Below are 23,033 nucleotides of genomic sequence, written 5' to 3' on the forward strand. Positions count from 1 at the left end.
AAGTGGCCACCCTACAACTATATATATATATGAGCAAGGCTGCAACGGAGTACCCTGGACTCTTCAAAACAATTCTTAACAGTTTGAATGACGTAACTTTATCTGTGTAAAAATACATTAAAACCACAATATTCTATTTTAAAGTACGGCTATTTAAAAAGGTAACCAACTCTATGAGGTGACTATTAATAGTTTGAAAAATGGAAGCGAGTCACGTGCATGTGAAAACCTCACATTCCCCACCTCCACAGCTGCTGCTCGGTGAAGGCGCTGCCCAGCTCTGGCTCTGGGAGTCTGCTCATTTAGTTATTTCATAAAACTTAGGTGCCGCTTGATTGTAACAAACTTAACTTACTTCCAAGCGGCTGACAAAAAAGTTCTCCGCGCCGGGATGGGCGGAGCTGCCTCTCATTGGCTGGCCGTGACTCCTCCTCCCGGGACGGAGGACGACGAGGCAGGGCGCCTGCGCGCTTCTTCCCCCTTTCCCGAAATGTCCGGAGGAGAGCGAACTTTCCATTGGCTGCGCCAAGGCGTCCAATCGGAAGAGGCCCGCTGTGAGCGAACAGGCGGACGAGCCAACGGCTTTTTCTTTTGAATCGGGAGGGGGGGGCAGAGCGAGAGGCGCCTCCCGGGACGGACGGACAGACCGACGCCCCTGCGCGCGCTCGCTCGCTTGCTCTCTCCGGCGGACGCCCGCGCGGGACTTGGCGCGCCTCTCTTCTGTTCTACCGAAGGTCGCCGCCGCCGCCGCCGCCGCCGCCTCGCCCTCCGGGGCGGAAGAGCGAGGCCGCGGGCGCCATGAGCCCTCCGCTCACCGGCCTGGGGTGGAGCTCCGCCGCCGCCGCCGCGGCCCCCGCGGGATGGACTCCGGTGAGGGACGAGACCCCCAGGGCGGCCCCGGGTGACCCCGTCCCCCCTCTGCGCTTCTTCGGGGCTCGTCTCCGTCGCTGCCTCAGAGGGGCCCCCGGGTCGCGCTCGCCGCCCTTCGCCTTCCCTGAAAGGACGACTAAGCAGAAGGAGGGAGGGAGGGAGAGAAAACCATCCGAACGCGCCTTTTATTTTTACCTCCATCTTGAGGTTGGTTAATTCTAGCTAGAGACGCGCCCAAATTTTCAGTACCAGGTGAGCGACAAGGAAGAGCGCCCCGAGGAAATGCAGGAGCTACAGAAGATTGAGAGCCGTCCGTCTGCTGGGCGTCGAGGGAGCCAGGCATGGGGGCGGGGAACGGCCCAAACCCCCTTGGTTTTAGAGATTAAGCTCTGCGTCTTTAGTGAAGAGATAATAGTGGCCTGCTTTGCAGGGCTGTTGTGAGGACCATTTATAATATAATTCTATACGAAGTGCTTTTGAACAGGAATTCAAAATATTATTGTTCTGCTGGGGGCATCTTGAGGAGCCCAGGGCTGAATGGAGCTTTGGAGTGGGCAGCTGCTAGAGGCCATACTTAGACGTGACAGTGCTGCTATAGTATTTTATACCAATGAATTGCTAGGTCCTCTGGTATTTTAGACTGAATAAGAACCTGAGGCCCCACTTTCGGACATTATAGCCCCTCTTTCTAGCATATGTATAGTTCTCTTCTGCATCTCTGCTGGCTATCTTGCAGCCCTGAATACAAAGACCAGGTGAACATAGCTCATCTGTCAACCAAGCTAAGCAGATGACAATTAAAGGTCATCTGACAGTTTGGCAACAGATTCTTGACTTGGTTTCAGTTAGTCAGCAACATGTATGTGCCCATCAGCATTGCTGCAGTGTTGACGTTTCACTCCACGCACATTAAACTGGTTTGGCTACAGTGTGGCCTGGCTTGTTCATTCAGTAACTTCTTGCTTCCTGATGTTCTGAGCTGTAGTCCAAAGGTTACAAAACCATGGACTGGTTTGCTTTCTGCCCCACCCATGCCACTGTGTCCATCCTTCACACCTGCTTGTGTCATTGTTCTATTTAATAAGCAGCACCTGTTCTGCAGGAGAGTTCCTGTGGCACAATTTCTTTAAAACATGGCTTTTTAAGGCTCTGTGGATTTATTATTATTGTTATAATGCTCTGTGGATATTAACTTGCAAAATCTATTTTCTCCCTGTGACCCTTTCTCAAGCAAATAGATCAAGACAGTCCTTTTGCCTGTCGCTTCATAGATGTTTTGATCTCTCCTGCTGTCTCTAGATCACATCCACTGTAGAAGGAGCACCTGCAAACTTTGGAAAGGGATTTGCACAGAAATCTGGTTACTTCCTATGCTCTACATCAGCTATAAACAGTGAGGTAAGGAGGATGCCAGGGTTGCGGAGAGAAGCTTGGTGCCAGTAATGTCCTGGTCGTTGTCCTCCTGGTCGTTGTCCTCTTCCGATCACCACACAAACGCTTCTTGTTCTTTTATAACTTTTTATTGTGTATTAACAAACAAACTTTTAAACGCTCCTTATCTTTAACTATTCTTCCTCAGTCACTTATTTCAGATACCTTCTGAGCTCTGCTTCTTGGTGACCAGCCACCTTCAAAATGGCGAAGGTGCCCTTTCCTTTGCTTTCCTGCTCTTTTTCCTACCCTCCTGGCTAGAGCTGGCTTGTATCTCCCCTCCTCCGAATCTGAGCTAGAACTGAACCCTTGCCTTTCCTGGGAACAGCCGGTCCCTCCCTCTTGTTCCTCTTGCTCTCTTCTGTTAGATTCATTGCTCTCCTCCCCCCCTTGGGGACAACATTCTCCCTCTGGGAAACTGGAAACTTCTAACTCTTCCCTGACAAGTAACTCAGTGCTGCTGGACTTTATGAATTCTGCTTCTTTTCAGAACCCCACAGGAGATGTACTTTATGATGTCATAATCCTGAGTGAGAAAACCCCACTGCCTTACGGATACACTTACGCTAAGGAATTTTTGGATCCCAGTAAGTCTGCCTATTCATTGATACTGTTTTGGTATAAATCTGTTTATAACAACAGGTCTTCAGCACAAACTAAGCAAGAATAGCTTACATTTCCATGTATGTACCTAAGATACTTTGTGGTCCTGGGCTACAACAGCTATCCTGTAGGGTTAGCTTGTATCCCTTTGACCCGGCATAGGCAAGCTCAGGCCCTCCAGATGTTTGGGATTACAATTCCCATCATCCCTGACCACTGGTCCTGTTAGCTAGGGATGATGGGAATTGTAGTCCCAAACATCTGGAGAGCTGGAGTTTGCCTATGCCTGCCTATGACTTATTACATAAGTGTGTGTTGCTGTTATAACAGTGTAGAACAAAACCTTTGTTGCTTCCCTCTGTGAAGGAGCCTTCCCAGACCTGCTGAAAGGCAGTTATTTAAACTGCTTTAAACAACATATTTGGACCTGGCCAATATGGCCAACTATTGCCCAGTCTCAAATCTACCATTCTTGGGCAAGGTGATTGAGCAGGTGGTTGCTGAACAACTCCATGCACACCTGCAGGATGTGGACCATTTGGATCCCTTCCAGTTTGGATTCAGGCCTCATCATGGGACTGAAACCGCCTTGGTCGACGATCTCTGGCAGGCTAGGGACAAAGGTGAAAGCTGTTTCCTAGTTCTTCTGGTTTTCTGAGCGGCCTTTGATACCATCGACCATGACATCCTTCTGGACCATGTAGAGGAGCTGGGGGCACTGTTATACAGTGATTCCGCTCCTTCCTCCTGGGCCGTGTTCAGAAAGTGGTGGTGGGGCATGAGTGTTCAGACCCCTGGGCTCTCACTTGTGGGGTGCCTCAGGGTTCCGTCCTCTCCCCCATGCTTTTTAACATCTACATGCAGCCGCTGGGAGAGATTATCAGGGGGTTTGGGCTGGGTGTTCATCAATATGCGGATGATACCCAGCTCTACCTTTCTTTTAAATTGGAACCAGTGAAGGCGGTGAATGTCCTGTGAGTGTCTGGAGGTGGTTGGAGGATGGATGGCGGCTAACAGATTGAGGTTAAATCCTGAAAAGACAGAAGTACTGTTTTGCGGGGACAGGAGGTGGGCTGGTGTGGAGGACTCCCTGGTTCTGAATGGGGTAACTGTGCCCCTGAAGGACCAGGTGCGTAGCCTGGGAGTCATTTTGGACTCACAGCTGTCCACGGAGGCGCAGGTCAATTCTGTGTCCAGGGCAGTTGTCTTCCAGCTCCATCTGGTACGCAGGCTGAAACCCTATCTGCCCGCGGACTGTCTCACCAGAGTGGTGCATGCTCTAGTTATCTCCCGCTTGGACTACTGCAATGCGTTCTATGTGGGGCTACCTTTGAAGGTGACCCAGAAACTACAACTAATCTAGAATGTGGCAGCTAGACTGGTGACTGGGAGTGGCTGCCGAGATCATATAACACTGGTCTTGAAAGACCTACATTGGCTCCCAGTACGTTTCTCAGCACATTTCAAAGTGTTGGTGCTGACCTTTAAAGCCCTAAATGGCCTTGGTCCAGTATACCTGAAGGAGCATCTCCACCTCCATCGTTCTGCCCGGAGACTGAGGTCCAGCTCCGAGGGCCTTCTGGCGGTTCCTTCGCAGCGAGAAGCCAGGTTACAGGGAACCAGGCAGAGGGCCTTCTCGGTAGTGGCACCTGCCTTGTGGAACGCCCTCCCACCAGATGTCAAAGAGAAAAACAACTACCAAACTTTTAGAAGGCAGCCCTGTTTAGGGAAGCTTTTAATGTTTAAGTGGCTTTCTGATTGTTGAGGCTATTTTTCTACATCTCTTTTTAAAGCTATTAAGACTTCTGTCTCTTAATAGCTTTGGTCACTTTAGCAGTATCACAGCTTACAGCTTTGAGATAACAAAATTCCATTCCTGTGGATACAGTGTCAGCTAGCAAAGTAGCTTTTAATTTCTTAAACACATTTTTGTCAAAGGGGGGAAAATCCACTTAAAGCTTCACAGAGGTTCCCCTTGTCTGTTTAAAACTTTCTCATTTCACACCATAAATCCTGCTTTTTGTCACTTTTTCTCAACGCCTTAAACAGTAGCTTTCTTTCCTTTATTATGAAAAGCAGTTAACTCACAAGGTGTCAGTTTTCACTGACAGACACAGAAACTCGTTTAGGTTGTAAATTATCCCATTCTGAAGAAAATTAAGAAAGGGAGGTGTTTGTATGGCTTTGTAGTGTGGTTTGGGCAAGATGATGGTCCTCTGCTTCCAGTCACTTGACCCACAGGGCAGGAAAACAACCCTCTGGCAGAGAGGAAAAACTTTTCAAAGCAAGAGGGTAATCCCTTTATTTCAACTTTTCGGAGGGAAAGCTGCCAGCCAAATGTGCGTGCAATACCTACCTCCATAGGTAAGGAGCCAACGAAAGACTTTCAATCCACCATGATTCCTCCCTTGGAAGTCCATTCCTGTTACAGCTTTGGTTGGTCATTTAGTCCTTTTCTTGATCCTCCATGGGGGAACTTTGTACTGCCTCTCATTTTTTAATTGGTTATGATGATAAGGAATAATGGAACAATTAATCTACTTCTTGAGGATATTTTTCTTTTTTGCCCTCGGGCACAGATGAACTTTACACATGTAAATGGGAACCAAATCATTTTCTCATGTTCCACATGGCCTTGTGACTGGGACAAGGCAGAACTGTGCAAGTTTGTTCAGCTTAGTTTTGACTCATATATATCTGCCCAAACTCAAAACTACTGCATTTGTCAACCTATTATTTATTTAACAATATTTGAATACTGTTTCCTTAGGCTAAGTGGCTCCTATACCTGAAGTATCCCTTAAAGATGCTGACCTTTCTGCTGAGGCAGAAGATGCTATAAATATATTTGATCATAATCTTTGTATATTTCTTTATAAACCCTAATAAAAACATATTTATTTATTTTAAATAATCTAAAAGAAGACACACAGGAAAAGGGAGGAAGAATGTTCATCTCATAATCGAGATATATCAAAAGTTAGGTCTGAGGACTGAATCTGTTCTAAGTTTATTTTGTAATTATTGAAAGTAACCGATTTCCAGCAGATTAAATTACTACAGCATGTTTACCCGTGAGCAGGTATTTCAGGCATCATAAAACTAGCCAAGCACTGTTCTGCGAGAAAGCAAATGGAGCCTGATTTTTATGATCCTGGAATCTGTGGCTCTTGTCTTAACTGTGAGAACAAATATGGAAAAACACCTGCTCCACATAAGAACAGTGTTCAAATAAAATCGAGTCGTAATTGAATCTCTCTCTGTGGGGAAGGACTTCTATATGTCATTTGCATATTCTTTTACCTTCCCCTCTACCTTTGGATGCATAAGCCCATCTAAGGAAGGCAAGGTGTTGGTGTTATTCTGGTCATTTGGGTGTAATCTCCTCTTCCTGCTTCCCTGCTGCAGAAACCTCCCTCTCCAAGAAGAAGAGACTGTGCGTCAAGCTGATTCCATTGACTGCAGCTGAAACAGCTGTGTTTGACATCTTGCTGAGTAGCAAACATAAAGTGATCCCAAATTATATGCGGATAGGGTGAGGCACTCAATCTATAGTCATTGTTCTCATGTTGTAGCTCCTGGGAGACATGCTTTTGTTCTAACCATATTCTTCTCATCTAGGGAAATGAGTGGATTTGCACTTTGGTGTAAAAAGGAGCCCATTCTCAAGCCCAAGCCCCTTCCCAAGCCACGGAAAGTGAGCCTAGAAATGAAGCACCTTTCATTAGAACCAGATGGGTAAGTTTTGGACTTGCTGTAGATTATGTCTGTCAGGGCTGCCTCAAGTCTCAGCTCACAAAAGACCAACGCCAATCTCTTCTTATATACAAAAGTGTTTATTGCAGTTCATTGTTTGCTTCACATCCGAGGCGCGCAGCCCTACGTCTGTTACGCTTAGACTGCTGAAGTCCCCTCTGAGTCAGTCCCTCCCCTGCACCAGTTTAAGAGGCTTGCGCTGCTCCACCTCTTTCTCTCTTTCCTTTTCCGCAGGGTCTTCCTGCCTGCTGGGGTTTCGCCCCTCCTGGATTCCTCTGACGCGGAATCCCCAGATTGCTCTTGCCCCCTCCTGCGGGCTTTGGGACCTGGCCCCTCCTCCGGGCTCCCTGTACTTCCGCGCGCCTCCACATTTGAACTTGGCGCGCGCGCCCAACCTCTAACCTTCCTTTTGACAGCTACACTACTCCCTTCACTACTCGCCTCCCCTTCCGGGAGGGTGACTTGCTCCGACCTCCCTCCCTTCTCTGCTGCCGGAGCTGCTTCCCCTGATACACTGGAACCTCCACCCCCTTCGCTGCACTCTGGCGGGGAGGCTGGTCCTGACGCCCAGCTGCCACTTTGGGATCCCCCGCTGGCCCCCTGCTCCTGACACGTTCCCCCTGGGGCTCCCCTGGCCTTGACCACCGGCGCCCCCTTCTGGGAATCCTCTGATTCGCTGGAAAGACTCATGGAATCTCTTGAGTCATTGTCATCCTCTTCCTCGCTGTCCTGGGACTCATCCCCATCGCTCTCCATCTCCTGCCTACCCTGTGCCTCTGTCCCTGAACCCCTGACAATGTCCAACTTTTGTCACAAGCACATCATTCTTGATGTTATGTGAGCCACCATGATTTCCCATCTTCACTGGGATAGGCTCTATCCTATAGAAAGTAAAACGTTAGGCCAGATTCTTGAACCATCCAAATGCCAATTGTTCTCACCTGCTTTTCTCAGTTTTAACGTTCATTCACAAAAAGAGATCAACTAAGTTGCCAGACCAGATTGCCACCTGTTGGTTCAGGGTGTTTGAGCTTTCGGCACATGCGTTCCAGCTTCCAGGCTTCTGTGGGAGGCAAATTGCTGGTGAGGATAAGCATGAACTGCGGCAGAGAGCCTGTTACCTCTGTCCCCTTTATTTGCATAGGGTGGGCAGCAGATGGAAATTTTACCAGCACCATAACAACTGTCTTAATGTTTCTAAAACTGGATGTATGGCTTCTTTTATTAACAACAAAAAATAATCTCTGGAAGGAGAGGTGTAGCTGTTAATCTAGTTTTGTGTGTAAACTGAATTGAAACCCCTAATTTACCCATCTTACCATTACAGCTGTCCTGAATCTTTGCCAATAAGTACATGGTACCACTGAATTAGTGGGGCAGACCAGTGACCAATGCTATTTGTAATCCTTTTTTAATTAGAGCTGATTTATGGTGGTAGAGGCAGGACTATGATGATGTTGATGGTGATAATATTTATGTAACCCATCTGGCTGGGTTTCCCAACACTGGCTTTTCATCCTACTTTAGCTTATTGACTAAAAATAGTTGGGTGCACTTAGCTTCTGCCCTTATAAATTTATACCCCCGTTTCATTTTGCATTATTTGTTTTTGTTTTTTATAATATTTTTATTAAGTTTTCAACAAAAGTAACAAAAAATAAAAATAAAACACAAACAGTAACAAATGCAATAACATCCATAAACAAAGAAAATTATACATAAAACCATATCAATTCCATAAAGTGGGATTCTCTGAATCCCCTGCCTTCCCTCCCCCCCATTCCTCGTTCGCTACATTTCTTATCAACTATATTTCATTTCTACTCCAATTTTTTTCTAGCCTCAAATTTCCCATACTATTTCTAAAATTACAAGTATTCTTAAAATCCTGACAATGTATTTATCAGTTTACAATACTTTTGCAAATACATAATAAACATTTCCCATTATTTTTTAAATTTCCTGTCATTTTGATTTCTGAAGCTTTCCAGTTAGTTTCGCCATTTCAGCATAATCTATTAACTTGGTTTGCCACTCTTCTTTAGATGGGACTGCTTCTTCTTTCCATCTTTGGGCTAACAGCATTTGAGCAGCCTTTCATAGCATACATAAACAATTTTTTCTGATCTTTTGAAATTTCTGCTCCTACAATACCTAATAGAAAGGCTTCTGGTTTTTTTAATAAAGGTTATTCTAAACATTTTTTTTTTCATTTCATTATATATCATTTCCCCAAAATTTTTAACCTTCCTACATTCCCACCACATATGATAAAACGTACCCTCTTTTTCTTTACATTTCCAACACTTACTAGATCCTGTTCTTTTCATAGCATATTAACAACCAATCTTATAAATGGTTCTATTATTCCTCAGAAGGGACGCGGGTGGCGCTGTGGGTTAAACCACAGAGCCTAGGACTTGCCGATCTGAAGGTCGGCGGTTCGAATCCCCCCGACAGGGTGAGCTCCCGTTGCTCGGTCCCTGCTCCTGCCAACCTAGCAGTTCGAAAGCACGTCAAAGTGCAAGTAGATAAATAGGTCCAGCGGGAAGGTAAACGGCGTTTCTGTGCGCTGCTCTGGTTCACCAGAAGCGGCTTAGTCCTGCTGGCCACATGACCCAGAAGCTGTACGCTGGCTCCCTCGGCCAGTAAAGCAAGATGAGTGCCGCAACCCCAGAGTCGGCTACGACTGGACCTAATGGTCAGGGGTCCCTTTACCTTTTTATTATTCCTCAGAGTCACTTATTTCAGATACCTTCTGAGCTCTGCTTCTCGGTGACCAGCCACTCTCAAAATGGCGAAGGCGCCCTTCCCTTCGCTTTCCCGCTCTTTTTCCTACCCTCCTGGCTAGAGCTGGCTTGTATCTCCCCTCCTCCGAATCTGAGCTAGAACTGAACCCTTGCCTTTCCTGGGAACACCCTGTCCCTCCCTCTTGTTCCTCTTGCTCTCTTCTGTTAGATTCACTGCTCTCCCTCTGGGAAACTGGAAACTTCTAACTCTAACTCTTCCCTGACATGACCTTCCAGATCCAACAGGTCATTTTTAAAAATTATCCAATCCCAGCTCCAGGAAATGCAGGGTGCCTCCTCTGTCTTTAACATCTATCAATAATTTATGTTTTATTCTTGGTTTCTTCCCTCTCCAGATGAATCTTGAAATATGTCTTTGCCATTCTTAGAAGCAGCTCACATTGCTTATCACCAGGACTATAAATAAATGAAATAAAAACAGCAATTTTGGCAATACGTTCATCTTGATCACTGATATTCTGCCTAGTAATGACAAATTACAGTGGTGCCTCGCAAGACGAAAAGAATCCGTTCCGCGAGTCTCTTTGTCTTGCGGTTTTTTCGTCTTGCGAAGCAAGCCCATTAGCGGATTAGCGCTATTAGCGGGCTTAGCGGATCAGCTGATAAGCGGCTTAGTGGTTTAACGGATCAGCTGTTACGCGGCTTAGCGGATCAGCTGATAAGTGGCTTAGTGGCTTAACGGATCAGCTGTTAAGCGCCTTAGCGGATCAGCTGATAAGCGGCTTAGTGGCTTAACGGATCAGCTGTTAAGCGGCTTAGCGGATCAGCTGATAAGCGGCTTAGTGGCTTAACGGATCAGCTGTTAAGCGGCTTAGCGGATCAGCTGATAAGCGGCTTAGCGGCTTGGGGAAAAGAGGGGGGGAGGAAAAAACCCCCGCATTTTTCCATTTTCCTTTTTATTTCTTTCCATAATTTTTCATAATTATCTTTAAATATATTCTTAGCTGTCAACTCTATTCCCAGGTATTTGACTTTTTAACATATATTTATCTCTGTCTTCTGCTGTACCTCTTTTTATGTTGCTCTGAAACATTCTTCACAAAGAGTTTGGTCTTATTATTACTCAGTTTAAAACCTGATAATTGTACAAATTCCTGTATTTTTTCTAATACTTTTAATAATGAATTTATGGGGTCCTCAACCATTATTACAAGGTCATCGGCAAATGCTTTCAACTTGTATGCTTTATTTCCTACTGTTATTCCTCTTATGGTTTCATCTGCTCTTATGTTTCTCACCAGGACTTCTAATATTAAAATAAACGAAAATGGTGACAAGGGGCATCCTTGTTTTGTCCCTTTCATGATACTACATTTTTCAGTAGTAACATTATTCAAAATTAATCTTGATTGTTGCTCTCAGTAAATTGCATCTATTCCTCTTCTAACCCTTTCTTCTAATTCCATCTTTTCTAAAACCCTATGCATAAATGACCAAGAAATATTATCAAATGCCTTTTCGGCATCAATAAACATGAATGCTGCTTGTTTTTCATTTCTTACTTCCAGGTATTCTGTGACATCAATCATATTCCTTATATTATCCTTCATCTGACGTCCTGGAAGAAATCCTGCCTGGTCATATATAACAAGATTCCTTTCAATCTATTGGCCATAATATTTTACAAATAATTTATAATCGTTATTTAATAAGGAAATTGACCTATAATTCTTAGTTAATAACAAATCAGTCTCTTGCTTCAGAATTAATGTAATAAAGGCCTCTTTCCAAGTCTCTGATACTTTTCCTACTTTTAAAATTCTGTTCATTAAATTTGGCAATGGTTGCAATAAACAATCCTGTAATTTTTTATAATATTTTGATGTTAATCCATTCTGTCCTGGTGACTTCCCTATCTTTGCTTATTTGATTGCATCGGCTTCCTCAGAGATATTTAATAGTGCATTTAATATAATTTTGGTTTAATACAGTCGTACCTCGGGTTACAAACACCTCTGGTTACAAACACTTCAGGTTACAGACTACGCTAACCCGGAAGTAGTACCTCGGGTTGAGAACTTTGCCCTAGGATGAGAACAGAAATCATTTGCTGGCAGCGCGGCAGCAGCAGGAGGCCCTATTAGCTAAAGTGGTACCTCAGGTTAAGAACGGACCTCCAGAACGAATTAAGTTCGTAACCAGAGGCATCACTATAAAACCACTCCTCACTTCTTAGTTTTGTCTGAAGTTATAAATTCCATTCTAATTCTTTTATTTCTCAAGACCCTTCTATGTCTCTTGGCCACGAGTTTCTTGTCAGCAAACTATATCTAGATTTTGTTTCAGTATTACGTGTTCAATTTTATTCCTTTTTACTTTGCTATTTAATCCACTTACATTCCAGTTTAATATCTTCCTATCAGCCATTTTAATTGTCAATTATTAACGCCTTGTTTTTTCTTTTCTTTCTTCTTGCTTATCTATACTATGCTTTTCTTCCTCACCTCCTACCACTCCCTCTGGTTCTGTCAACGGTTTAGTCTCTCCTAACTTCTTTCGCTATGTCCTCAAAAATTTCTGGGCCTCCTCTATGTCAGTGAATCTACGTTTCTTGTTTTTGTATGTGAAGGAAATCCCTTCTGGAAATTTCCATCGATACCGTATTATGTGGTTTCTCAGGGCATCTGTCAGAAATGTATAATTAATGTGTTTTTTAAGAAGGCATGCAGAAATTTCCTTCAGGATAATAATATTTTTACCTCCAAATTGCAATCTGTTCATATAATTGGTTTGTATTATTCTATCCTTAATAGTTCTTGAGTTAAAGGTCACCAGACAATCTCCTGGCAATTTTTTAATCTGCAAATTTTGAATTCACCTGACAATTGAACCATCCAAGAATTCTTATTCAATTTGTAGCCATTTTGCTAACACCTTAGTTAAGTATTCTCTTAAATCCTGTTTGCCTTCTTCTGGGACACCTCTCAGCCTAAGAACCAATTCCCTCTGCTTCATTTCCAAATTGATTTTTTGCAGGTTTGCATTATCACTGTGTAACAATTTCCTCTGATTGCCATATTGCATTTTAACTGTATTTGAATATTTCAAAATATTGATGGTTTTTATAAAGGAACAATAGTAATGCCAGTCAGAAAATTTTAGATGACTAGGTGGAAGCTGACTGCATCAGCACCCCCAAGTTAAGGCAAAGAAGTTGTTTCCCATTCACTGGAGCCTTCTGTAGGTATATGGTTGTATCCATTGCTACTTCAGCTCAAAAAATCAAGTCCATTAATTTCACTGGGTTTACGCTGAGTTTTTAAGTTAGTTTGCTACAACCCTTAGCCTTTTGTTGTATTAGCCAGTCAGAGCTGGTAACACCCCCCCCCCCCCCGTTTCCGGATGGTGAGCAGCAGCCTTGATTATGACATGCTGTGCTTTGAAGAAGCTGCAGGTATCTCCAAGGCTCAGCACGACAAAGAACCAACCCTTGGTCTCATTAGCTGTGGATGGGGGCACATCCTATCATACTGAGTACTGCAAGGCTCAGTGAGTGAATCTTGCCAGAATAAAAAAAAGGTAATTTGCTGTCTGCATTTGTTCAGAACATGCAACCCCAAACAAATTGGAAAAATATTACAGAGAAAGCTAGCATAGAAGATGAGAAACTCATTGTGTGGCACTCTTGAGAGAGTCTGGCTTGTAATTCATCAGGAGTCTTTATAAGATTGCTGTGAACAACTTTCTAATCTAATCCTGCAGTGTAGTCCTTCCATCAGAAAAGCCTGTGGTTCCACCCGGTCCCAAAAGGCAACCTACCCTGAAGCGGAATGAGTCTATATATGACACTTCAAACGTCTATGGCATCTCAGGTAGGTATCCAGAATTCTATGGGCTGAGGCACTAAAACTTAGTTTGCTTTGTGTGAGTTGCTTTTTCCTTGAGAGCTCTCTCTCTGCTTTGCTTAGGAGCAGAGATTGCTACTTTTTCAGAACCTGTCTTGCACAGACTCTTGGGCTGCTCTTGCTTTCATAGGAAAATGGCAAAACAGCATTGTGATTGAGTGGAGCATTTTGCCCTGTAGATGAGGGGTGGCAAATGTTTCCTTGTCCTTTACACTGTCACATGAATAACCTAACTCTTTTTCTCCCTCTTAGCCATGGATGGAGTGCCCTTCACCCTGCACCCCAAGTTTGAGAGCAGCATCTCCAAGGGCACAAATGTAAGAATTAGTCTCAGTTCCAAGTGTGTTGTCAGTACTGTAGGATCTGCCTTTAAGGGAAGATGGGGGTGGTAATCAGAACTTGTTTTCCAGAGGGAATGGTGGTAAGAGTTTTTAGTTGTGCCAACATTGGTTTTGAGGTGAGGTCTTGGGAAATTAAGATGTGGTGAGGCAAAAATAATTGCTTTGCTCTTTATTTTCTAGGCCTATTCTCTGTTTAAAAGCTTGCATATCAAATCTCTTGCCGATATTGAGAAAGAGGTAAGCAGCAGTTGAGGCTTTTCAATGTACTTATTAAGCTGTCCTTAAGAGAAATTTTGAGACTATCATTCCTGTGTTGTCTACTCTAGATAGAGTTGTGTGATGTGATTTATAAAGGCTGTTTTGTTTTGCTTTCAGTACAACTATGGCTTTGTCGTCGAAAGAACTGCTGCTGCTAGACTCCCCCCCAGCATCTCCTAGCATCAGTAATTTGTTTGACAGTGTGCCTTTTTGCTATCGGGACTCCTAGCCCATTCACCACATACGTGTTCTTTAAAAAGAAATAACTAGCAGGTACATTACTTTAGCAGCTCAAGTTTGTAAATATAATCTTGCCTGATGGCAGCTAATGCTACCCCCTATACTGTATTTCTTGCTGATAAGTATCAAACTTCTGTACAGTGTATATGTTTTACGTTCTATGCAAAGCACTATTTTTATGAGCAGATTTTAGCTTTACCTTTAAAAATATTAATGGCCTTTCTGAGTAGGCTGCCTCGTATATAATGAAAGTATGACTTCCATAGAAATACAACACTAATTTTAACTGAAAGTGAAATGAGAAGACTTCCAGCCCCAAACTCCCAGGATGTTGAATTGGGCACAATAGGAAAGGATTTTATCACAAAGAAAACTCCAGCCATATTTCAAAATGCACTGATTGCCATTTAATTACCAAATCCCATGACCACCTTTTGAGGAGTGTAGGGGTAGTATAAAAGTCAGCAGGTGCTGTCATGTCTGGGAAACAGGTGGAGCTTGGTGTAGCCCCTGGGGCATCGCCTTTGTTGTGGTTTCCAAAACAGCACAATGGGGAAGTCGCCTGCCAGTACCAAACTGGAGTAAGAGAGGGCTGTCCAAAGAATAAATATTCTTCTTGCAAAACTGTACAGTGGCTGTTCCTTTGTTGGCCAGGGATCTGTTCATCTCAAGAAGGCACTCTGAGCTTTGTGCTGCCAAGAAGAAACTGTAGGATTCTGTCTACAAGTAGGGCAGTGACAAAGTTTGCCAGAAGAACTTGAGTGATCACCATCTTGAACTGCAATAGAAGGATAAAAAACCATGAATGTTCCCCAATAGCAACATTTATTCCACTACACTTTTTGGTGACTCACCAAAAATAATTATCTTGAGCTGAACTGAAATTGTGCCACTATCACAGTAACCTAAGGAAGCAACTTAAATAAGCTGGATTTGTGAACATATTCATGACTGGTTGGAAATATTGCATTGAGACCAAGTACAAAGTACGTTTGCCACTTAATAGCTCACAATAGCTGAACTACAACACTGCCAACATCACTATTTTGTGGGCGGCACAAAAAAGGTACATCTTCAGTCCTAGTTGTTATTCCTTTTGAGTACAGTTATCAGGGATCACATTATAAGATATATGCATTTCCTTGAGTCACTCAGGGATGATGAGAGTTGCAGCCAAAACATCCGGAGGGCACCAGGTCAGAGAAGGATGATCTAGGCTCTCCCTGGTTAAGATGCACACTGCTAGCTACTTGCCAGTTGAACACACATTTCTGAAACTCCCCAGTAGAAAAAACCCCCTAAACACATTCCCCAAGTAAAGACCTAGGAAGGATCCTGCCTACTCACCTCTGTTGGGATGTCTACCAGTCCAAACTGTTCATTGAACTCGGGAGAGGAGCCTGTCAAAAGGGCTACAATGGCCAGCCCAGAGAGAATGATGCTCCACAGCAGAGGTTTGTTTTCCCGCAGGCTTTCCATGAATGGATGGCCCTTGAGCAACAAAGACAAGGATGGAAAGGGCAGTCAAGAACCAGATTGCAGGTATCACCAACCCAAATACTATCACCCCAAATAGTCGTTTTTTGTCTTCAACATACATGCATCTGGAGACTGGTTGCATGTTGCAGGCCAAAATATCAATGTCTATTGGCTAGCCATTTATTTCATTAGCAAGATTTTTGTGAGGTTGAAGTTGATTTTAATCTCTCCTAGGCTGGGTGGTGGGATTGGAACCAAAGACATGGTCTGCTCAATCCAGTGCCCTGCTGATGGTGGGTAGAAGAGCACTTGCACGCCTGTTCTTTTTTAAAAACACAGCAACCACAACTATTTCCCTCTCATCAGGGAGGAAAATGAATGGTAATAATGCCAGCTCCTGGGCTGAGTTTATTTCTTGGTCCAGGGGCATGTTGGAAGACTGGGAAGGCAATAGATCCTTTGGATTCATTGCCTCCCGCTGGTACATCCACTTTTATTTCCAGGGACAAGAGGGTTGCAGGAAATATGTGTATGTCAGAAAGCAGTCCTGGTATTTATTGGAACACACAGTCAATCTCAAGTAATGGATTTCACAAGACTTAAATGCAAATTTTTGGCTTAAGTAGTTTACTTTGTACTCAAGCTTATCCCAGCCATATGAGCAATTGCCAAAAAAGGTCTGGCTCTCTTTGAACCTCTCTTCTGCCCCCACCAATAAAATGAAAATATTTAGTACTTCTCATAGTAGGGCACCCTGAAGAACTCAAAGTAGAGCATCAGATCATCTAATCCGCTTGCAACATGCAGACTATTCAAACTAATCTACACAGACAAAGACTTTCAGTACTTGGCCTGGCAAAACTTTCTGGCACTCCTTGTTCCACATGGCTTCACACTCCCTTTGAGATCCCTGGCCACCAGCATCTTGCAGAATGGCCTTCAAATGGAGAATTAGGCTCCAATACGACAGGTACCAAGTGAAGCAGGGAAATAAATTACAGCACACCCTAGAGAGCTAAAAAAACTGAGCACACCTCACCTTATAGTTGATGGCAAATGTTGCCATCTGCATGGCCATGGACATGATGTAAACCGTGCTGTTCACCAAACTGGGTTCAAACTCTTTATAGAGATCTACAAAATCATCTTTCCTTAAAAGAAACAGAGAAAGGCTCTTGACAATTTGACTCCTTAAAATTCAAGTTATTGTCCTAGGAAGTGTAGGGTCATATGGTAACCAAATAGCAGCACCAACGGGCTACTGAGCCTCCACCTCCCATTTCCTTCCCTGTCTTGACTTGGGACACAGTATTTCTACACTTCTGCTTCTCATTTCCTTGGCTTTTCATTCTTATTTTGTCAGCTCTTGGGTTTCTTGCTATTCCGTTTTCCGAGGGAGTGGCTATTCTGTAACCATTTTCTGTGTGCCAACAATACACGCCTCCATCGTGGATGAACTATTTACTGGCACCTCCTGCCGCCAGAGGGTGCAGCTGTGGCCCACCTCCGAGAGTGCTCAAGAGTTGAGCAACAGTTGGGCCCAGACCTAGAAGGCTGTTCCTAAGCCTGACAGCTGTTCACCCAACAACGCAGTCATCCTTACTGGCGCACAGAGATAGGTGCCAGTTTTATCTTCATCAAGGAGTTTTGGTTGACTTCAGCCCTACATCTGTCCACGCAGACCAGAGGGGTAAACAAGCTCATGAGTTGGCATCCCACCCCCTGCCACTCTAAAAAACCCCAAGGAAAACAAAAACCTGCTTTGTGTAGTAAGACACCTACAAGCATGCTACAAGTCCCAGAACTATCTGGCCACTCCTCAGGAGACTTAATGGAGGACTCCCCTAACCCTCGTGTTCAGGGCAGCAGCTGAAGAAGGAGCAAAAAGGGTTTTCTTGTGTGTGTGTGTTTCTTTGTGGCTGATTAGCTGCTCTCCCTGTGCAAAGGTCAGAGGGGGCAGGGTTTCTGTTGAGGCAGGTGATTAGCTGTGGGAGGAGCTTATCAGAGCTTGCAAAAAAGGCTTTTATGGGTATGTTCGTAGCAAAAGGAAGAACAAAGAAACAGTGGGGTCACTCAGAGGAGAAGATGGTGAAATGCAAACAGGGGACACAGAAAGGGCTGAACTCCTCAATGCCTTCTTTGCCTCAGTCTTCTCCGATAAAGAAAACAATGCCCGACCTGAAGAATTTGGAGCAAATGATTCAGCAGAGGAAACACAGCCCAGAATAACTAAGGAGATAGTACAAGAATACTTGGCTAGTTTAGATGTATTCAAGTCTCCAGGGCCAGATGAACTGCATCCAAGAGTATTAAAAGAACTGGCAGATGTGATCTCAGAACCACTGGCAGTCATCTTTGAGAATTCCTGGAGAACAGGCGAAGTCCCGGCAGACTGGAGGAGGGCAAATGTTGTCCCTATTTTCAAAAAGGGGGAAAGAGAGGACCCAAATAATTACCGCCCAGTCAGTCTGACATCAATACCAGGGAAGATTCTGGAGCAGATCATTAAGCAAACAGTCTGTGAGCACCTAGAAAGGAATGCTGTGATCACCAACAGTCAGCATGGATTTCTGAAAAATAAGTCATGTCAGACTAACCTGATCTTGTTTTTTAACAGAATTACAAGCCTGGTAGATGAAGGGAATGCAGTGGATGTAGCCTAGCTTGATTTCAGCAAGGCATTTGACAAGGTGCCCCATGATATTCTTGTAAAGAAGCTGGTAAAATGCGGTTTTGACTATGCTACCACTCAGTGGATTTGTAACTGGCTGACTGACCGAACCCAAAGGGTGCTCATCAATGGTTCCTCTTCATCCTGGAGAAGAGTGACTAGTGGGGTGCCACAGGGTTCTGTCTTGGGACCGGTCTTATTCAATATCTTTATCAACGACTTGGATGATGCACTCAAGGGCATCCTGATCAAATTTGCAGATGACACCAAACTGGGAGGGGTGGCTAACACCCCAGAGGACAGGATCACACTTCAAAACGACCTTGGCAGATTAGAGAACTGGGCCAAAACAAACAAGATGAATTTTAACAGGGAGAAATGTAAAGTATTGCACTTGGGCAAAAAAAATGAGAGGCACAAATACAAGATGGGTGACACCTGGCTTGAGAGCACTACATGTGAAAAGGATCTAGGAGTCTTGGTTGACCACAAACTTGACATGAGCCAACAGGGCAACCAAAATGGTCAAAGGCCTGGAAACGATGCCTTATGAGGAACGGCTAAGGGAGCTGGGCATGTTTAGCCTGGAGAAGAGGAGGTTAAGGGGTGATATGATAGCCATGTTCAAATATATAAAAGGATGTCACATAGAGGAGGGAGAAAGGTTGTTTTCTGCTGCTCCAGAGAAGCGGACACGGAGCAATGGATCCAAACTACAAGAAAGAAGATTCCACCTAAACATTAGGAAGAACTTCCTGACAGTAAGAGCTGTTCGACAGTGGAATTTGCTGCCAAGGAGTGTGGTGGAGTCTCCTTCTTTGGAGGTCTTTAAGCAGAGGCTTGACAACCATATGTCAGGAGTGCTCTGATGGTGTTTCCTGCTTGGCAGGGGGTTGGACTTGATGGCCCTTGTGGTCTCTTCCAACTCTATGATTCTATGATTCTCCCAGGGGCCAGTTGTGCAAGGTGGAAGGACTGGGGCTGATGGAACCCTTTGGCTATCTCTCCTCCTCCTTTACAGGACCCTTTTCCAGGGCTTCTCTGAGGAAGGACCATGGATGGATGCAAGGGGACAGCTCTGATTGTCCTAGGAGAGTGATCGTGTTAATCCACAGTTTCATGGATGTCTCTTGCATTCACACCTGCCCTGGGAAGTGTGTTCATGTTAAGGGAGCAACATTCCTTCTGGCCCATATATTCCAGCCTGCCGATACCAATTCCACTGTAAGCAATATCCTTTCACATTTTCATAGTTCCAAGCTTAAATCCAAGCAGCACTCACTTGGGGTCACTGCGGGCCTGTGCACCTCGATACAGATAAACCAGGCTGACAAAGTGAACCATGAACTGCAGCAGCACTGTAAGAACTGTGTAGAGGTTGAAGATATTAGGGAGTGGACGCTCCCGGGAGAGGGTCTTCAGAGGCTGGAAATAAGAAGAAAAGGGGTCAGGACCAGGCAGCCACAAGCCGCCCCGAAAGGCTGGGGCAACCCAATCAGAAGGGTGGGGTACGAATAATAAATGTTATTAGCAGCAGCAGCTGTCCTGGGTTTGTGAGCCAGCTGCATTCTCTTGCAAATATTTGGGAAGCAGTCCATGTTGAACCCTGCACACACCAACCACTTTGGAAAGTGGTCTCAAAGAAAGAAAAAAGTATGTCAATGTGGCAAGGCAGACCAATTTTGAAAGTTGCTTTAAAACATGGAAGGGCTGTAAGGAAAGAGTGCAAATGATGAACAGGGTAGAACGGCCTTTTCTGGGCAGAGGAAGTGATGGTCGCCTCCCTTCTCATCACCTTTCTTACCTTTGACCGGGAGATGAAAAGGAAGCAGCCAGCCAGCAGCAGCCCCTGCAATGTAGCCTGGAAATCACTGAACTTGACCCCTTCCAAGTAAAGGACACTCTGGCTGTAGGCCAAGATTAGTGCATTCAGAGCCAAGATCTTGAACATCTGGAGCGTGGTGACCAGAGTGCAGCGGCCCTGCTTGATCACATGGCAGACTGGAGGAGGAAATAACACTTTGCTTGCATGAGATGTACTAGTTGCCCTTCCCTCTTTAGATCTACACGGCTGGAGTATCTGTGAAGGAAAAGCCCAGAAAGGCTGGCAGAAGGCCAGTTCCAGCCCTGCTCTGGGCACTCAGTCAATGAAACCTTCTCTAGTGGATTGGCTTGGGTTGCTCTGGAGGCCACAAACTGGAAATCAAATTAAAAAACTGGGTGGGGCAGGACTCAGAAGAGCTGTTTCATGCTTCCCAGCCCCTTCCCATACACAGTGCCAGACTAATATTGCACTTCATCTCTTACAAATATAAAACGTGCATAGTTTAAAGATTCCAAGTTAGTCACATGCACACAAACAGTGCAAAAAAAGAGGCTCAATGGTTGCATTTACATGCAAAACATGCCTGGAGGTGTCCCCATCCTTCAGAGTTGGTCCAAGTACTGCCTTGCCCAAAACAAGTTCTCTCCCCTCCCTACTTACTGCACTGAATTGAGGACAGCTTGGAGGTGAAAGGAGCCGCAATGCTGGCATCACCCAACTTCACAATGGGGACTTGCTCCTCCTCCAGATCCTTCAGCACCTGGCTAATTCTCTCCTGTTAGGAAGAAGGGGGGGGGGGGACAGAAGACATGCGGTTTCATCCACAGCAAAGCTATCCTCAGAGATACATTCCAAATGCCAACCTTACAAAGCCAGTCACTAGGAAAAGGAAAGAGGACACGAAGAGGACAGAGTTGCTTGGTTCATGGTCACTGGAATTTTATTATTTTTTAAATCTAGGTCAGACTAAGGACAAGGCCAGCTTCCATTCACCCTAGTGACTTTTCTTCCAGCATACAATGGGTGCAGGGGCAGAGCCAAGTGTGTCTCTCCCTGTAACCTCTTGGAATTTCACAAAGGAAAAAGTCCTGAAGCACAATATGGGGGGAGGAAGGAGAACCCAGCAACTTACCCGCTGCATGGCAAGCTGCTCTTCTCTGTGCAACATAACCCTGTGCTTGGCAGCCCGGGAGGTGGGCCTCATGTTGCTCCCAACCAGGGAGGGGGGCAAAGCAGGTCTCCCGTCAGCAGGGCCATCGCGGGGCGGCCTCTTCCTGCGCTCAGGAATTCGTTCAGGTGCATTGGCCAGTAGAGCCACTCCTGCAAGAACAAGTCAGATCACAGAAGATATTGGGAGGTGTCTGGCAAGCTGCTTTCAGAACAGAAAAGTTTAGGCAGTTCCCTTGTTCCGCATCCCAACTGGATAGGAAGGAGGCTTCTTAGAGGAGAGGGTAGCAAGAAAAGTTTTGCTATGACACCTGCAAAATTGATCAGTAGGCTGAGTATATGTTGCTCAAAGCACACAGAAGCTGTAAGATGAAGAGGTAGCCAGAGTACAGAAAAACTTGTTAAAGAGGCATTTTCTTTTGTAAGCGGTGGGAGAAATGCCTCATAAACTGAAGATTGCCATCCATGCCTGGCTTATGTAGGCTTGTCCATTAAATATTCATTCTTAAAAATCCGAAATTCAATTAATCAGTGGCACTTTTTGAACAGAATAAACACTCACCCACATCAGCATGCTTCAGAGCTCCCACATCATTGGTCCCATCCCCACACATCAGCGTCACATAGCCAAGCCCCTTCAGTGTTGTGATAACAAACTCCTGCAATGAGAAAACAGAGTGAGGAAGAGGGCCTGCCACCCTCTGCTCAAATCCATGCCATCAAAGAGATTGCTTCTCTTCACCCAAACATGTAGACTCTTGTGAGTTGACTACATTTCAGCATCCTCATTCAATGGGAAGGTAAGGGAGCCCATTTGGCAGCAGACAAAATCCTTTCCATGACTCCACTAAGCTTATGCATTTGATGGCAAGAGTCAAGTGATAAAAAACAAGTACAGGGACATCTGGTGCTTGTGGTAAAAGAGGCAGCCCACTTCTAGTTAGAACAAAGAGGCTAGTGAAAGTCTGCATGTTCTTATACTAGCAGAAGTTGCTCTGATAAAAGGATATTATTATTTCCATTTAATTTTTTATTTGTACAGCTGTGCCCAGGATTTTGACTCCAAGGCACTTGCTACTCCTGCAACATTCCACCTCTGAGGTAGATTTGACTAAGAGGCAGCGACTGGACTCTAGGCCACTCCAAGAGCACAATGGCAGATACAGGATGCAAACTATTCAAAGATGGTGCTATATGCCAGGTTGTAGGCTGTCCATTTGTTCCACTGAGCCAGGGACAATCCAAACACCTGCTGCTCTTTTACTACCAGTGGATGAGAGAAACATGCCCCCCCTGGATCCTTGGGCTCGCTGGCCACAAGGGCCTGAAGAACGTTGCGGTGAGGATGCACCTCTCACCTTCTGCTTGGGTGCAACTCGCGCGAAGACCTGCACATGTGGAATGAGCCGAAGCAGCAGCTGGCCATCTGTGGCCTGCAGCTGAGAGAGTCCCTCTCCTGTGACACACAGGTTGTGGTCCCTGGTCAGCTCCTGTAGGGAATCTGGGATGATGGGGAGAGTGACGGTGCCGCTGATGGACTGCCACTGCCAGCTGCAATCTGGAATAGAGGGTTTGATTAAGGGGGAGGCAAGCATGGGTTTGATTAAGGGGGAGCATGAGGAGGGGCTGCCTGCTTTGCAGAACCAGCCCAGGGAAGAGAGCTATCCTGGGCTCCACCATCCCAAATCCATGTACACTAAACAAGCCTCCCCCCCCCCCCGCACACGTCCCTTCCAC

At 45.0% G+C, this 23,033-nt stretch overlaps 2 protein-coding genes across 2 annotated transcripts in view; one reads left to right on the forward strand and one right to left on the reverse strand.

Annotated features, from left to right (window-relative positions):
- The first annotated feature begins 603 nt into the window (after positions 1 to 603).
- MVB12A (multivesicular body subunit 12A) lies at positions 604 to 14,778 on the forward strand. Its single transcript, XM_080996141.1, has 9 exons — positions 604 to 870; positions 2,170 to 2,268; positions 2,792 to 2,888; positions 6,313 to 6,439; positions 6,526 to 6,642; positions 13,173 to 13,282; positions 13,568 to 13,632; positions 13,837 to 13,893; positions 14,032 to 14,778. Exons 1-9 carry the CDS (start codon positions 799 to 801, stop codon positions 14,092 to 14,094), a joined length of 807 nt encoding a protein of 268 aa, XP_080852267.1. The 5' UTR covers positions 604 to 798; the 3' UTR covers positions 14,095 to 14,778.
- ATP13A1 (ATPase 13A1) overlaps positions 14,539 to 23,033 on the reverse strand; it is a 32,972-nt gene continuing 24,477 nt past the window's right edge. The window contains exons 18-26 of the mRNA XM_080996113.1: positions 22,655 to 22,854; positions 21,859 to 21,955; positions 21,262 to 21,449; positions 20,790 to 20,904; positions 20,109 to 20,305; positions 19,587 to 19,729; positions 16,673 to 16,784; positions 15,502 to 15,645; positions 14,539 to 14,932 (exon numbers count right to left, since the gene is read on the reverse strand). Coding sequence (XP_080852239.1) covers positions 14,822 to 14,932; positions 15,502 to 15,645; positions 16,673 to 16,784; positions 19,587 to 19,729; positions 20,109 to 20,305; positions 20,790 to 20,904; positions 21,262 to 21,449; positions 21,859 to 21,955; positions 22,655 to 22,854 — 1,307 coding nt within the window. The 3' untranslated portion in view covers positions 14,539 to 14,821. The remainder of the gene's footprint in view (positions 14,933 to 15,501; positions 15,646 to 16,672; positions 16,785 to 19,586; positions 19,730 to 20,108; positions 20,306 to 20,789; positions 20,905 to 21,261; positions 21,450 to 21,858; positions 21,956 to 22,654; positions 22,855 to 23,033) is intronic.

Source organism: Podarcis pityusensis (assembly GCF_964106645.2).
Source record: "Podarcis pityusensis genome assembly, chromosome: 2".
Classification (NCBI taxonomy): Eukaryota; Metazoa; Chordata; class Lepidosauria; order Squamata; family Lacertidae; genus Podarcis; species Podarcis pityusensis.